At 51.0% G+C, this 16,024-nt stretch overlaps 6 protein-coding genes across 6 annotated transcripts; 1 reads left to right on the top strand and 5 right to left on the bottom strand.

Moving 5' to 3' along the window:
- Positions 1 to 113: 113 nt before the first annotated feature.
- HO173_001167 (uncharacterized protein) lies at positions 114 to 1,153 on the top strand (the record flags this gene model as incomplete). Its single annotated transcript, XM_037303111.1, has 3 exons — positions 114 to 116; positions 193 to 685; positions 750 to 1,153. 3 exons carry the CDS (start codon positions 114 to 116, stop codon positions 1,151 to 1,153), a joined length of 900 nt encoding a protein of 299 aa, XP_037169758.1.
- Positions 1,154 to 1,381: 228 nt separating this feature from the next.
- Positions 1,382 to 2,827, bottom strand: HO173_001168 (uncharacterized protein; the record flags this gene model as incomplete). Its single annotated transcript, XM_037303112.1, has 1 exon — positions 1,382 to 2,827. One exon carries the CDS (start codon positions 2,825 to 2,827, stop codon positions 1,382 to 1,384), a length of 1,446 nt encoding a protein of 481 aa, XP_037169759.1.
- A 558-nt stretch (positions 2,828 to 3,385) lies between these two features.
- Positions 3,386 to 6,310, bottom strand: HO173_001169 (uncharacterized protein; the record flags this gene model as incomplete). The annotated part of the gene is made up of 2 exons (XM_037303113.1): positions 3,386 to 4,536; positions 4,591 to 6,310. The coding sequence occupies 2 exons, from the start codon at positions 6,308 to 6,310 to the stop codon at positions 3,386 to 3,388; spliced, it is 2,871 nt and encodes a 956-aa protein (XP_037169760.1).
- A 649-nt stretch (positions 6,311 to 6,959) lies between these two features.
- On the bottom strand, positions 6,960 to 9,711 carry HO173_001170 (uncharacterized protein; the record flags this gene model as incomplete). Its single annotated transcript, XM_037303114.1, has 3 exons — positions 6,960 to 8,150; positions 8,203 to 8,376; positions 8,518 to 9,711. 3 exons carry the CDS (start codon positions 9,709 to 9,711, stop codon positions 6,960 to 6,962), a joined length of 2,559 nt encoding a protein of 852 aa, XP_037169761.1.
- Positions 9,712 to 10,581: 870 nt separating this feature from the next.
- On the bottom strand, positions 10,582 to 11,328 carry HO173_001171 (uncharacterized protein; the record flags this gene model as incomplete). The annotated part of the gene is made up of 3 exons (XM_037303115.1): positions 10,582 to 10,923; positions 10,947 to 11,152; positions 11,322 to 11,328. 3 exons carry the CDS (start codon positions 11,326 to 11,328, stop codon positions 10,582 to 10,584), a joined length of 555 nt encoding a protein of 184 aa, XP_037169762.1.
- Positions 11,329 to 12,033: 705 nt separating this feature from the next.
- HO173_001172 (uncharacterized protein) lies at positions 12,034 to 14,648 on the bottom strand (the record flags this gene model as incomplete). Its single annotated transcript, XM_037303116.1, has 3 exons — positions 12,034 to 14,028; positions 14,079 to 14,443; positions 14,498 to 14,648. 3 exons carry the CDS (start codon positions 14,646 to 14,648, stop codon positions 12,034 to 12,036), a joined length of 2,511 nt encoding a protein of 836 aa, XP_037169763.1.
- Positions 14,649 to 16,024: the final 1,376 nt, after the last annotated feature.

Here is a 16,024-nt window from a genome sequence, read left to right on the forward strand (position 1 = left end):
AATTTCGGGCCCCTACAAAAGTCCATACCGATTGACGCGATTTGAAGATACCCTGGCAACTTCGGCTCCGTATCAACTATCAGAGAGACATACATTGCTGCGCCGAGATCAAGATGGTGACCTCTCCACTTCCCCAATCCGTGCTCAAAACCCCCCATTGCACCCAAATCGACACTGACAAACAACCCCCAGTCCCTACCACCAGCCTACAAACCCTCCCCCCTCTCATACGGCTCCCCACGGACTTCCCCGTTCAAACGCCCGGAATCCCCCGCTTCACCTTTCCGCCGCCCGGAATCTCCTTCCCCACCTTCCCCAGCGAACCTCGCGACGACACCCACAACCTCCCCAACCAAGACCCCACAAACTCCACTCACGTCCCCTTTCAAACTACAAAATGCCGCCACGCCACCCTCCGCCTCCGGCAGCTGGACGCCGCGCGGTCCCACTCCCTCTCTGACAACGAGAGAACCCCCGATTTCTCCTACCCGCAGCTCCAGCACCGCTACCATGATAGCCGCGAATCAATCATACGCTACAGGAAAGCCGATGGTAAACGCTGACGCGTTGTCCAAACTGCCCGCTTCCCAAGTGCGCGAGATGCGCGAGGGGTTTCAGATTTTGGATCGGGACAATGATGGGTTGGTCAATAGGGACGATGTGGTGGACATGCTTACGAATCTTGGTGCGCGACTCCCGACAGACCTACATTCACAACACAGGATGCAGCCCGCTGATACGCAGGACAGGCCAAGATGCATCCACAACCGCAACTTCGCAATTCTTCCCGCCTGGGGCGCCACAAACGCTGCCTCTTCCCACATTTCTCTCAACGCTGTCGTCTCTCCTCGCGCCATTATCCTCGCAGACAGAATTGATAAATGCGTTGGCTGCATTTGATGATCATGACAGTGGAGAGATAGATGTAGGGGAGCTGAAAGATGCGTTGTTGCACACTGCGCCTGATCCGGGCGAGAGGGGAGTCAATGCTAGGGAGATAGAGGAGGTATTAGGTGGGTTTGTGGGGAGAAAGGCTTTTGGTAAGGAGATGAAAGGCTCCGGCGGCGGTGGTGGAAGAGGAGAGGTATTCCGGTATAGAGAGTGGGTTTGGGGGCTGATGGGTGGAGAGGACAAGAATGATGGGGAGAAATGAGGCTGCTAAAGTGCGAAACGATCGAGACGATATTCTACAAGCCAGAGATACGGAGTATAATCTGAGGGCTATACTAGCACATGTGCAATCTTTAACATAACAGATGAAGTCCAACCAAAGCCATGCCGCAAAATGCTCATGCAACGAAGGAGCGTGCAGTCACGTACTTATACATAGCAACACCCTTGCCATCAAACTGACCCGCCAGCCTAAAAGATCCCTACCGCCTCATTTCGACGCCGTTCGGAGCTTAACCTTTGCTGCAGTGCTTAGCCTCTGCGATTCCCTGTTGCTCGGCACGTTCTCTTTCTTAATCTCGGTTCGTTCTTCTCCTCTACCATCCAACCCTTGGACCTCATCCTTGCCCCGGCTCTCTTTGCTGCCCTCCTTAGTCTTCTCAAGACAAGCGAGGAACTTATCCAAATTTCTATGCTTCGCATCGAATTCCGCCATGCACACCCCACAGATTCTCAGCGCGCACCATATGCATTTCCACCTCGCTTCGCCCTCCGTCTCCCCACACGTCATGCACGGGACCGGATTGACTTTGTTCCTCGACAACAATATACGTCTGTGTGATTGGTAGCATCTGTGATGGGTGATTGTCAGTGGCGGCGCAGGCACCGGAATCGGACCGTCCGGATATGTTTTTGGCAGGTGGATAAAGGCTGGTATCACCGAATTTCGAGAGTTAAAGGAATGCGCTTGCGATGAAGCTGATGAGAGCTGAGAGGTGGAGAGTGGGGGAGAAAGCAATGGTGGAGAGAGGAAGGCTGGTGATAGCGTCTCACGTTTTTGTACCTCGATCGTGGGCGTTGTGTCGCTGGAAGATGTCACGATGGTGGTGATGGGGCGTCTTGTCTCTGAAAGAATGCTTGGCCGACGGCGCGGCTCCGTAAGTGTACTCGCTCTATGTTGCAAATTTTGATGCTGAGGGTCAGGTGTCTCGAAGTGGGAGCTGTCGAGATGAAGGACGGTCAAGGAAGAGCGCCGCCGCGGCACATTGACTATGATGGAAGATCCGCGTGCTGGGAAGGTCGCCGGCTGTTGTGCTCCAGTAGACGCCTGCTTGCGTGATGGTCCAGGAGATTTATCTGGGTCCGTGGTGATTGTCGCTGAGCTCTGCTTACCCTCGGGTGGAATAGGTTTCCTGAGCACCGTCGAGGCTTTGTTGCCCATACTCTTCCGCTGTACAGGAGAGCCTGATTCGAGTAGTTGAAACGCGGGGTGCTTTGCCGGCGACGGTGTTGTTGCGTAAGTAGAATCGTTTGAGATGCCACTCTTATCAATGGGAAGTGATTCGACACTGGAACCGCGAGAGTGTTGCAACCCGGAACCTGACGGTAAGGGAAAGCCCGGGTCTTTAGCTGCAATCGGGTGCCTCACTTCTCCATCTTTTGGCGGAGAGCAACCGTGAGAGTATGGCTGCTGGTACGTAGCTGTTGGAAGCGTGTGAAGTGTCTGGCGTGAGGAGGATCTAGCAAGCTCTCTAATCGATGAGAAGCCGAGGGCGCGATGAGGATGCTGAGTTCTTGCTAGATTGGATGGAGATCGAGATGGGTTGTTCGCTGGTCGAAACCAGCTCTGAGGTGATCGATTCGGAATCCGCTGGTCTGATGACGTGGGAGGGTCAGGCGGTTGCGGTGGCCGACGCTTCTGGAGGAGTGGAGACATACTCGTTCTTTTTCACTGACATGAAAGAGCAAGAAGTCAGTCGCTCCTAGGCTTGGGGTCTGACCTTAAATTGTCACGATGAGAGAAGTATTTAGATCCGGAGTGCCCTGTAAAGATTCATTGCGAGAGATAGATACCGTGAGTAATTACTTGCAAACTTTTGGGGCAGGAGCGAAGCGAGAATTAGGATACATCAAAGTCGTTTGGTGAGATGATCTTGGTCGAAGGCAAAACTTGATTAGTGGAAAGACGATCTGTTCTTGCAGTTATGCTCAGGTCTGCATGTTATATTATGAAAAGCATGTCACTCGATCATGGAGGACATGATATTAGAGGAGGAGCTATACTCAAGGCTTCCACATGGGCAATGGAGATTTTCGAGGTTCTTACCAACCATCCTAGTCTAAGACGGCATCAGAACAGCATCCGATCCCTGATTTCCAGTTAGTATTCCATAGAATTGATTCACGTAGATCACACAGGATATATGAAGATAGACTGCTTGCTTGACTTCTGGAAATGCCTACGACGAGAGCGGTAGCGCAGCTTGCATCATACTCAATGATTCCATACTGGACTTCTCTTGCCCGGACTCAGCAGTGCAGCACTACCCACGATCGGACTCGCTGGATCACGCTGACTACCAGAACTACCACTGCCACTGCCTCCACTCTGTTTCCTACCCCTCTCTCTAATCACTTCTACGGCTCTGGGCGGCATCGGTGGTGCTGGATCTTGGTCTTCAAAGTCAGCATAAACACTGTTGCCGGAAAGCATGGAAGTTGAGCGCGGTCGATTGTCGCTGTGTCGGAAAGAGCCCGAATGGCTGCGGATGCCGTTGGGTGGATCTGGAGAGCCAAAGGCTGGGAAGCGGAACGCTGGTGCACCGCTATGATGAGGTACGGTACCAGGAAGGTCACCTTCGGGTGTGATTGGACGTTCTTCGTCCGGAGTGCTCATCATTTGCTGCTCATGAAATGCGCTTTCAACTGTTTGGGCTTGGTGCCAGATTTGCTGAGTCACATGTCGACTATCTTGTATGGTTTGTCGGCAGTGCGCCATTTGATCGACGGACCTGTGCTCGATCTGAAGGCGCTCCACATCTTTTGCAGCTTGCTCAGAGTTCTTGCGCTGCCTTTCGTCGAGACCCTGGCTGGTAGCTGACTCAAGTCTGTCGTGTTGATCATTGAGTTTGGACTTTCGTGCAACCAAGCGCTCCTTTTTCTGCTGTGTCGAAGTAGCTTCAGCATGGATAGAAGACTTCACTTGATGCGCAGATTCTTTGCAACGGAAGAGGTCGTCTCTCGTAGCCGTTTGATGCGTCCTTGCCTCGTCCCAGCCGGCTTTCCTTTCTTTGGATACTCTGATCTCATCTTCCGGAAGGCAGCCCATTGATTCAATTTCCCATGAGAGGGACGCGACTGCTTCATCCGCTTGCCGGGTATGCTGGTTCCACTGCAAGTGACGATTCAGATGAGCCTTGTCCTCGCCTCCGAGTTTGGAAATTTTAGCACTGAAAACTTCGATATCTTTCTTGAGGGACGCAGACGCTGTCTTATTATCCTTTTTACTCCTTTTCTGGCGAGCTTGAGCTTCGCTAAGACTCGACTCGAACGCTGCAATTGAGTTCTTCAAGGTCGTCGTGGGACTTGTAGGCGACGATGGGCGGTGTGGTCGATGGGCAGGGAGGGCTGACGATACGTAAGAATCTGGCAATAAATTAGCCAATTGAAATTGCCAAGATACAAATGGCCTGGCAGTACCGTTCTCGGCAGGGAGCGAGGGTGGTGTGGTGACTATTACAGAATGGACTACCGCACCATCCTCGCTCTGGACGAAGCTGCACTTGTAGCTGGAAGACGGCGAAAGTCCGAAGACTTCGCCAGTCCACTGGCCATCTGCGCTCTCGTCCGTTGCAGTCGCCTCGAATGTCGTCGATGTCCAATCAGTGTCATTAATGCGCACATAGAGGGGTTTCGAACGATCAATGCCAGCACTGGAGTTGATAATTAGTTTTTCGGGACCAGGAACACCCGACCTCGGCATTGTGAAGGAGCTTGCGTTGAAGCGAAAGCTGGTGGGCAGCACATCCGATATCCAAACACAACCGTCCTCGGAAACAAATGGAGCACTCCCAAGGTTTCTTGTATCGATAGCATTGGCCCCTGAGACTTCTGAATGGGTATGTGACTGCTCGTACTCGCGCAATATTGTAATCTTAGTGTGAGCGAATGCGGCCCACAGAGGTTGCTGACTTCGGACATAGGTGCCCTGCTTTCGCTTCTTTTTGCCGCTTGAGATTTTGTCTCGTGCTTCTTTTGTGCTCGCCGATGGAATTTTCGCCACGGAATCAGGAGCAACGGAAACACCCTGAGTACTTGGCTCGGCAGAGGCTATGACGGTGGGACGGACTGGGGAGCCCGCTCTTGCCTCCGGGTCCATTTTGTTGTTGGCAGAGACTGGCTGAGAGTATTCTCGCTTCTGGATCCATCTCCTGGCAATGTGGACCAACCCTTGAATTAATACGTGAAGCGCAATCAGAATACGAAACCAGCCAGCTGGCGAACGTGTTGGTATGAAATCATTCGTAGAGAATAACGTGGGACTTTTCGATGCATAGGGTATGGAAGATAGGATAGCGGACCAGTCGTAGCCGAATAGTCGTTTTGGTATCCATTGATGACGGGCCATGTGACTAGCTGTTACTATGCCCATGCAGAGCAGAGTCCGATCCGAGCCCTTCTTCTTACTGGCGTTGCCGCCCCCTAACTGTGTCGCTACCACGGCTTGTGCCAATTCGATGCAAAGCGTTTGCATTGGTGCCCATATGACCAACCATAGAAACAAGCCGAAAACATCCGTCACAATGATTGTGGCCAACGAAGGAGTGCCTCCTGACCCTTGGAAGATATCGCCGAAGCTGGTTGGTAAAGATGACGAGCCAGTGGGAGTGATGAAGGTCAGCACGGCAAACAGAGCATTGGTGACAGTCAACATTGTTGGAGGCAGCGAGAGAAGGAAGATGAGGATCGCAAGGGTGTCGCCAAGTGGACAAGATCTAAGAATTGTGAGAGCGAGGTGCCATATGCTATGATCGTGGACCATAGGATTCTTTGCGGCATTCACATCGATCTTGCGATGTGCGTGCTCGACGGAGCCGTTGGTACAATTCATTTCACTTGACTGTCTCTCTGAAGCCTCGGGCAAACTCTCTATTGGCCCCTTCTCTTCCGCGTGTTGATAACCACCTTGTGTATTTGAGGACTCATCGTTCGTCCTTGTGTCAGGCAGCCGCGTTGTCGTGCGAGCAGCAGAAGAGGGTGAAGTCGGCAGAGGCTTTGAATGAGAGGTCCCATCGGCGCTCCCATTGAGATGACCATTCGACTTCTGCTTTGCTATTCTCTTGCCCGGGGCGACGACGCCGTTCTCATGGCGGGTGTTGTGCTGATTTAAACCTCGTGCTTTGTTTCCTGCTCGTGGCATGAAGAGGCTCTTCCTCCAGCTCAGTCAGATGCACTGAGGTCCCTCATCAGCTGTACGAACAGGTATAATATCCGCGCAGTTTGAGGAACAAGATTGGCGTGGGCCAGCTGTTGGTATTGTTATGGTTGTTGTTGAGGTTCAATCGGCAAAGCTTTGTGTCGCTTAACTTGTACGGAGGTCTAATTTTGAGTTTCGGGAAGCACGGACTATACGATGGCAGTTTTATTTCCTGCCAGCTCACAATTTGCTTGATGATTATCATCCATTCGAGGAGCCCATCAGTATTACCGTACATTGAGACCATTAAACTTATAACCCTCAGGAATCAGGATACGTGTTATCTTCATCAATATTGTGAGGCGGAGTATGCACTGTGCACCTCATCTCCGGCAGTGTACAGGCAGGCTGTCAGAACGAGTGGCCCAGGAAAAGTGGTAATGCATGTGTAGGTGCAGTCTTAAGGAGGCGTCTTGTGGACAGCAGACCTCTTCTGCTCTTTTCCTCGTTTCATTATCTATGGAAGTTTCGAGAAGATACACCTGCCGCAGCGCATTGAGTACGCCAAACCATCGACAATTCTAAGTATATTGTGGTCGAGCGTGAGGCTCTTCGGATAATCGCGGGTCTTCCTCCTTCCCACCGCTACTGTTTATAGCCGACTTGTCCTCTGCCGACCAAGCTCGCTGTACATACTCTCTATCGGACTCTTCATTTCGAAATCTGTCTGCCGCGAATGGCTCCGTTTGTGCGCGTGCTTTGGCACACCATTTCTGCTTTCAATGTATAAGTGCTCCCGCTCACTGTCGTGCATGATACGCCAAATTGCCCTGAACTGCTCTTTCTCTAGGCTACCTCCACAGCTACCGTCGACCACCGCGCTAGGTGGCGAATTGACGGATAGAGGGAACATATTCTGCGGTTCCATGAAATCCGTGATATGACTGCCGCTGATAACGAAATATACCAAGCAGAAGACGTTGGCGACAAAGACGACGACAAGCACAATATAGAACATACTCTGCCAGGTTTGATCTCCGCCAGATTGGTACTCTTGTGTCTTGAGCGTGGCGTTGAAAGCTTGATACTGCGGACCCGTCAGGATATTTTCCGGTGCCGTGTAGTTCCAGTAGTGGATGAAAGGTGCACCTTGGGAAGAGAGAATAAGCGTACAGCCCGCTAGCACGGCGAGCGCTTCAGAGATCGATGGAAGATCGGGGTCGAGCGCGCTCGTCGTGGGTATGAGCTGGGTGAGGAGCCGAGAGATGGCACCGTTTCCGTCGGTGATACCAGCATTTAAGCTCAATCCGAAGCCCCATTCCGAGGCGACATTGACCCAGTCTTTCTCCCAGAAGCCGTTGGGAGCTTTTGGTTCCGATTTACTGTATGCAAGGGGGAGATCGCCACAGTGCGAAGTTAAGGATCCTCCACTCATGCTGGCATTGTATTCCGTGAAGCAATCTGGTGACTGTGCCACACGCATCGAGCACATTGTATATGTGCCGGTTGCAGAAGTAGCGAGCAGATAAATTGATTCGTGACCATAGACACTTGAGACATTGAGGACAGTGTTGTTTAATTTCGGAAAATTGGAGAAGATCGGATGAGTCTGGATGTCGTCGAACTCAAAAAGATCGTCCACAGCTGTGTGAACCAGCGAGCTGGGAGTCGTGAGGTTATAATCAGTAGTCCAACTAGTCACGTTCGGGCTGCTACCATTGAGGTGTGCTGATGGCCACTCAGTAAAAACCATTGGAGCCATATCTTCGCTTGATACATCTGCGCAAAGAACATTGACAACAGGCGATGGAACCGAAGCCTGAACGGAATACGTGCCGAGCCCCTTGTAACAAATCAGATCAGAGAAGGGACTTCCTCCTCGGGTTTCGACTTACGTTGAGGTCCGATGGCTGTAGAATGCCATTGAGTGGATCCATCGCCGCTGCGACAACGCCAGCATGCGGCATTACCATAGTGACATTGTTTACGATTCTCCCGTAACGCTCCGAAAGAAGACTCATGTCCTGTAGATGTGTCCAGCTTCCTTTCAGAGTCGTATTGTCATAGAGCTACGCAGGACTTGGAGTTAGCACGTCTGTTTCAATGCATGAATTGAAATGATGAGATAGCTCTGGCGTGTGAAAACGAGCCTTCGCTCCCAGAACACTTCTTGCAATCTAAGCGTCGGTGCCAGTGAAGAGAACACGTACCATGCCCACTGGATCTGGCCGGTTTTTCATGTTGGCCGAGGTGTTCCCCGAGCTGATGTTATCCACCCAAGTTGTCAAGTATTGCATATAATTATGGAATGCTTGGCCCGCATGCTCTATTTGGATGCAAGTTTCGCCGTAAGCTTCAGGGTCCGTTGCCTGTTGAATCGGCGTATTGCACTTGTCCTCGATATAGTATTTGTTCGCAAATGACGTTGAGACTTTGCCATACATTAATCGATTTTCAGTCTGGCCAAACTTTAGTACTGGTGTCACTAGAGCGTCTGATGCTGTCGTATAGATCATTGCCATCAAAGCCACTAGCAGAGCAAAAACGCCTAATCCTGTAGCACCGGCGTACCGTACAGATCCCCAATGGCTGATCATCGTCCCAGGCTGCATGACCCATGATCTCATGGACATCTCTGCAATCGTGACGCCTTTTGGTTGAAAGAGCGCTCTTTTACTCAGGGCTTGCCCAATGAAAGCGACAAACACTGTGACGAAAGACAACTCAATCGTTTTCGCGAAAGCCGCAAACAGAGTAGATGCAGTTGTAAAAGGCAATCCGCCGGTTTTTGAGACAGTATGCCCATATCGTGGTCTTATGATCGCAATCGAGAGCCACAAACCCGAGAACACTGTTGAGTAAATTGACAGTATCAAAATCGAGACTGCCAACCAACTGCCGCGGCGGCTCTCCGGACGTTTCTTCAGTCTGCATTCGAAGTCCCCTTCGGAGCGAGGAAAGGCGTTATAGAGCGGTTCGTGATCTGAACTTGCCGTGAACGCTTGGTGCGATGAAAGGTTGGAGTCACTGTGGAGGTTTTCATCTTGCTCATCGTCACGGCGATCCTCCCCTGGTCGATATGCCGACATTGGTGAGAGCAGGTCAGCGGATCCAGGATTTATCGAGCTGCTTTTGCTTTCAACAGGTTTCCCAGTGATCGACACTCGTTTCTGCTCGTTGAGACTCGAAATGCCCAGCCCATGGCCGTCTTGCTGTGGTACGTCGGCTCTATGGTCTGAGGCATCTTCGTCAGCGACCGAGGTCGCTCGTCGATGACCGTGACGATGAAAAGGTGGCGAGGATGGAGAAGTCACTAGTGTAGAGTTGGAGTTGAGAGAGTAGTCCGACAGATGTGAGCTGGGTTGTCGAAGGAGGCCATCAGTTTGTTCGGAACCGTGCTCCATGATCAGAAGACGTTCATCAATACAGGGCAATGGCAAGAGCGATGGCAAGAAGGATTGCAAGAGGGATGACGTTGTTGTTTAGAGGACAAGGGATCTGAAGGATCATGCAATACATAAATGAACGACCAAGAAAATCAGAGAAGTGGTGCTTGGTGTAGGTCGCCAGATGCATCAAGCCTTTTCCTCGGGAAAAAGGAGATCTAGATAATCTTGAGACAAACAAACGGAAGACCCGAGACAGTACCATAAACAGCCCGGCACATCATGTAAGTGCATCGTGGCTGCACAAGCTTGGGTGCCTTTTGCACACTCCAATGTCACAGTCCATTTAGTTGCTGATGTTGCATGTTGCATGTTGCATGGTGCATTCTATGACGAAGATCACGGAGGCGTACGTCTAGACCCCTCGCAATCGGTGTTGATGCAGGCGCAGCATTGACCTGGATTGGCTCATGCAAGCCACCGGCGAGGAGGCCCAATTGGGCCTGAGGCAGCGCTCTGTGTGAGCCTCGTGTTCCACATCACTTATGCAGTAAGCATGCATACCTTTCTTTACTTTGTCTTCGATACTACTTTACTTTACAGCACCAGCAATTTTTCATTGGCTGACCTTCGATGTCTCAAGCGCGTTCCCGAGCGCCCGACTTCCCGAGACATGCGCCGCTTCTAAAAATGGCACTCTTTTCCTGTTGAAGGGATCGTCGTGCGTGTTTTGTATACATTAGATAATACATCGAAGAAGACTCAGTTCTTTATGCCATACTTTGTCTCTCTATTTGTGTAGGTCAATAACATGGATAGAAGTAACGTAATGTAAGAGCCTTTGACAGTCACTTTGAGATTCAATGACAAGCCAAACCAACCAAGGCTTCAAGCGCTTCCCATATCCTCCACAGCATCCGGCCTGTCCCAAACTTGCTTTTCGAGCCTTTGGACTCTCTGCAGCAGGTCTCTTACTCTCCTTTCATTCCGTATCCTTGATTGTTCCTGTAGCTCGAATGTCTCCCCGAGTTTCTCCACCATAAAATTTCTCAAAGGCGACTTGACCCCGCGCCGGTAGTCATAGACCACAATGTCCTCAACACATCTTGCCGCTGGGCGCTGATATCGCTCGGAGAGTATCAGCACATCCAGGATAAAAGAGTCTGTCGTAGCTGTGGGAGCTGCTCGAAGTTTGTGGTAAACTGATATCCGGTCTGGCCAGGCCATGGGCTGTTAAGGAGTCAGGGACCCACCGTCGGTAACGTCGTTCTTTTGGAGTATTCATGTACAAACTTGTAATCCGTCTTCATACTTCGTAGTATTAGTCCGTCACCCTTTGGTGTCCAAAGCTCAGACCATTCCTTCTTGTGCTTTGGATCTATGTGATTGGCAAAATTCTGAGCCCAGTTGATGCGAGCCGATTCAGCATATCGAACGTATGTGACGTTGTTCACGTGGCCTTGAAGATCGTGTCAGGGAGAAACATGAGTCACTGCGAGCGTGTTTTCGTACCCTTCCCTGGCGTTAAGTTCCATGGTTTATTGAGAAACGTAGATCAGAAGGACAAGATAGTTTGCATGGTCTTAGAGAAACTCAGACTTGGAGACACAGGCACATCAGAATTGGACCTGGCATGAGTGCAGCACGATACATAGCACAGTGTGTAGCAGGCACAAAAACAGCGCACCGTACCTCTTGACGAGAAATGAGAATTACTACTCACCATTACGTCCTAAACCAAACACCACCCGTCGAGTCAGCCAAGATCCCACCCATCACTCTCCTCGCCTCTCGTGACCCGAGGGCCTAGAAGACACTCACCATTTCCCCCCAAACCACCTCCCTTCCCTCACATCCCGCCCTGCCCCTTCCCGTAAGAAACCCTTCGGAGCCCGCGAGCAACTGCCGCCAATCTCTCGCCGCAATCCGTGTTATGTTCCCCACTTCGTCAATCTGCTCTTGGTTGAGGCCAAACATGATGCATTTCCCGATGCGTTGCTTGAGATCTGACAGCCAACGGGCTGGGAGGGCGGCTGTTACAGGAGCTTTAGGAGAGGCAGTGGAGGTAGATGAGAGGCGGCATGGTGAACATGTTGCAAGGCAGAAGGACGTGGAGAGCGGTCTAATGCAAAGCGGGCGTATTTGTGGGCGAGGCATTGTATGAACGATGGTGGAAGAATTCTTGGAGGCAAGGCTATTAATCTTGAGCCATTTTTGTAACAGTGTCCATGCTTATGCTGACTATTTTTACAGCTTCTAGACCAATATGAGAAGCAGAACGCCTCGCTATCAAATACATAATTCTTCCCTCAATCACGCCAGATCTCTCGCAAACCCCTACTATTCAAACTCAACGGTCTTCCCACCCTTTGCTTCTCTCGCTTGCTTCGCCTGTGCTCGCTCTGCTCTTCTTCTCCGCCGATTATTTGCATAGTCTGCGCTGGCTTCGGTGGTGTTGCCATCGTATGTTCCCGGGCTACCTATGCTAGCCGCCCGGGGAGGCCGTAGATTCGATGAGCTCTCAGGTATTGGCGGAGGTGCAGGCACGTTCATGGAGGTCTTCTGCTTCTGTGCTTGAGCCCTGGCTGCCGCCAGTCTCTCGGATTCGATCCTCATGGCCTCAGCTTGCTGTCGCTCCTGAAATTGGTTCCGTCTGAAACGGTCTCCACTGCCGTCCGTACCACTGAGGGAGCTGGCGCTGTCTCCTCTACGCCTACCAGATCGCTCTTGGGAACGTCGTCGCGCTTCTCGTGCTTCTCGCTCTGCGGCCGCTTCTGCCTCTGGCAGTCGTCGGAGGGTAACATGACGGCCATGGTCGTGCATCTTAACCTTGACGCTGACAGGCCGCGAGGCCACGCCGGGTGTGCCTCCACCGGCTGACTGACGACGGTCTCGTCGATCTCGGCGACTAGACGACGCTTCTGGAGCTTCTGCAGCAGCCAGACCGGTTGCTCCTCCTGCTATACCTGCTGCAGCAGCGTCACGACCGGCATGGTGCCGCCAATGATTTCTACCATCTTCGCCGATGTATACTTCGGAACCAGAAGAATCAGCATGGAAAATACCGTGCGGATCGGGTGGTATTGGTGGCATAGCGACCTGTCCATTACGGGGTATGCCACCTAAAGGCAACTCTTCGTTGCGGTTCCTATCGCGCTCGTGGGTAGCTACGGCAGCCCCAGCAGCGCCTGCAGGGTATGCACCTGCTGGGGTTGGTGGAATTCCACTACCGTGATGGGGACGGTTAATGCCAGTCAATGACGTAGTATCGCTGCTAATGCTTGATGAACCAGGTCGGTGGTGGCGAGGAGGACGGCCGTCGCCTGTAAGGTGTCCACCGTGGACTCGAGCTTCTTGTTCTTCCGCAAGCTGCTGATCTTGGTTGCGTTCTCGTCTTCTGTTGAAAATGCTCCGTGCCAAACCTAACACGCCAAGGGTTGCAATGCCATCTCGTAAGCCATGTCCTCTTCGAGGTTCGCCGCTGGCGCTTCCATAATTAGAGTAGGTCAAATCACTTGGGCGGCGATTGGGAGATCGTTGGCCGATAGGGAGATGTTGATTGGGAGGTCGTTGTCCGTGAGGAAAGGGTTCATTGAGAGGATGCTGGCCGTCAGGGAAAGGTTGATTGAGAGGGTGCCGATTCTCTGGTAGGGGCTGATTGAGAGGGATCGGCCCGCCAGGAGGTAGTCGACCTTCACCATGTCTACCTTCATTGATTGCGGTAGCTCCTCCGAGAGGTGGACCGTACTCTCCAACATCACTATCTCGATCCCGATACCTCCGATCAAAATATCTCGCAACCAATCCCGCTGCTCCAATTGGGGCGGCGATCCTTAATAACCTGTCTTCCCATACACCATCTCCCTCATGATCTCTGCTGTAGTCGGAGTATTTTTCGTCCTCAACGTAGGAGCTCGAATGCCTTCCATGTCCAACCACTTCGGGGCCACCACCAGGACCAACGCCAGGTGCGCCGACAGGATCAATTCGGCTTTTTGATCTTCGACGCCGGAATCGGTCGGCGAGTGCGTACAGGCCTACGCCGGCTATTGCGCCTTTGACTAGGTTCCCTGTCCGACCTCCTGTGCGCCCTTCATTTCGCCCAGGTCGTCGGTCTTCTACCACGCTTCCTGTACCATAGCTGTATCGACTGTCGTAGTCATTTCCACCTCGTCTTTCTCGCAGATGCGTCAAGATGAAATAAGTGACAAGAAGCACAAAGACGGCTAATGCATATAGTACAAACGGTGCAAGAGGAGACCCGTAAAGTGTAAGTCCCAAAGGTATCTGTGCGAGCCCTAGAAGAGCGATCAAGCGACCAATCCAGTGGTGGAACTACTTTTGTAAGTCGAGAATATAGAGATTTGTACTGTTGCAAAACGTACCATAACCTTCAATGGCTCATATAATCTCCTCTTCATCTTCTCTCTACGGTGAACCCACCAACCCCCAATGAATTGGAAGAGAACCAAAACGTATATTGCCAACCCAATTCCATGGTGAGGATTCGTTAAGCTTCTTGAGGGTCCTACGGCAAACCATCCCAAAACAAATATTACCGTCGTTAGAAGGAGTGTCAAAATCTGTAGCCATATATGGAACCTCAACGCCCATCTAGGGTTTCGGCCGTAGAACCGTACTATCAGAATAGCAGCAGGGACAATAGCGAGGAATGTGATTGCCGCAATGATTCCGTGGGCCCTGATAAGGTCATGGTAATGGGGTTGTTGTGCGAAACGGTTTCCCATGCCTGTGAAATGTCAGATCCCTATTCACGTGGGACTGGAATGTGCACGTGGCATACCGTTGTACCGCATTGTTGCGAAGTTTAATCCCACAAGGTTCGGTAGCAGGAACGTGTTCTTTGTAGTGTCCCATGTTCCATCCCCTACTGTCATTGAATTTGAAGAGTAAGAGCTGCTGCCCGCCGGGGCCAGCGTTGGGGACGGCGACATGACGAATGTACCCTACAAGGTGCCACGGTGAACTCCTGACTGGTATGGAGATTGTGATGGAGATATTTAGATCCCCTTCCTCTGTGAACCTCCCATGCGACAGCTCTACTTCTTATTTCGATTGTGGATGCAAAGACCAGGAAGTAGTGCAATTCGAAGGAGCGTCAATGGCGGTCAAGTACAAATCCAAGGCTTTCTGAGATGATGAGAGCTCGCAATCATTAGATCGCCAGTACCCTGAGTACTATTCATGAGATGCCTTGTAATTGAGAGAAAAGTTGGCCGGAGATATCTTGCCTAGCACCCTAGCAACCGTTGTCCCGAGGTCCCCTCAATCTTGCCAAGACCAAGCTCCCACTATCGATAAGCCGCTCATACATTTCGCCTACTCTAGGTTACTCGATCGATAATCTTGTCGAATGATGTATAGTAGTAATGTACTTCACAGACTCGACAGCTACCTCTACTATTTCACTGTGCTGAGATGTATGAGCTGTACATTCGACTGCGGCCCAAGTCTGCTACTTCCGGCGGGTCTAGTACATTTCCTCCTGGTGCCTCAATAGAATAGCATCCACTTGTTGAAAGTCCCAGAGCTGAGCTTTATTGGCTATTGGACTGCTACATGACAGCAAACCCAGTCACGCTGGAATTCAATCCGACAAAGCTGAATTGCGGGTTCCAGACCTTACTCGATGGGCAAGTCAATCGGCCAACAATCAAGCTACGAATCCTACACGTTAAAAGGTAAGCTCCGCGCGTTTTCCTCGCAGATCCGATTGGCAATACCTGCTACTTCAGGCAACAAGGGGCTTTGATTTCAAAGTGGCTTGCAATGAGCCGTCATGCCTGCAAATGCATAATACTGGCAAGTCATTGGTTCATGGTCGTATTCCACCCGTGTCTACTCCGTACTTCGTACGGACAGCGAGGTAGTCCGAACACCAGATTCAAGCAATTGTAGCTTAGTGAAGTCCATGAATCCTACTTTTGATGGATCGAGGGAAGGATGTTGAGACCGAGACCGAGGTCGAGAGAAGCATTCCAAACTTGTGAATTATATTGATTTGTTGAGTACCCTCGTACTCTACTTTGGCCCCCTTGAAAGTTTGTAAGTACGGCAACCCATTTGGACCAGAGGGTCAACCAACAAGTTTCGATTTTTGAATTTTGGCAAAAGGATAATTCGTTATCACAACGTATAAGACTATTTCGCGAGAGCGAGGCTAGAGCTAGAGTAGATATCTACACTAAATATTTATTACTAAGCAGTCTATACTCTTAGCGTATACTATTAATTATAGATATTACACTTATTAATAGCTATAACTATCTCGTCTACTATCATTATAATATAAAATATACGCTATAGAGAT

Source organism: Letharia columbiana (genome assembly GCF_014066305.1).
Source record: "Letharia columbiana isolate WasteWater2 chromosome Unknown Sc0000002_s0, whole genome shotgun sequence".
NCBI lineage: Eukaryota > Fungi > Ascomycota > Lecanoromycetes > Lecanorales > Parmeliaceae > Letharia > Letharia columbiana.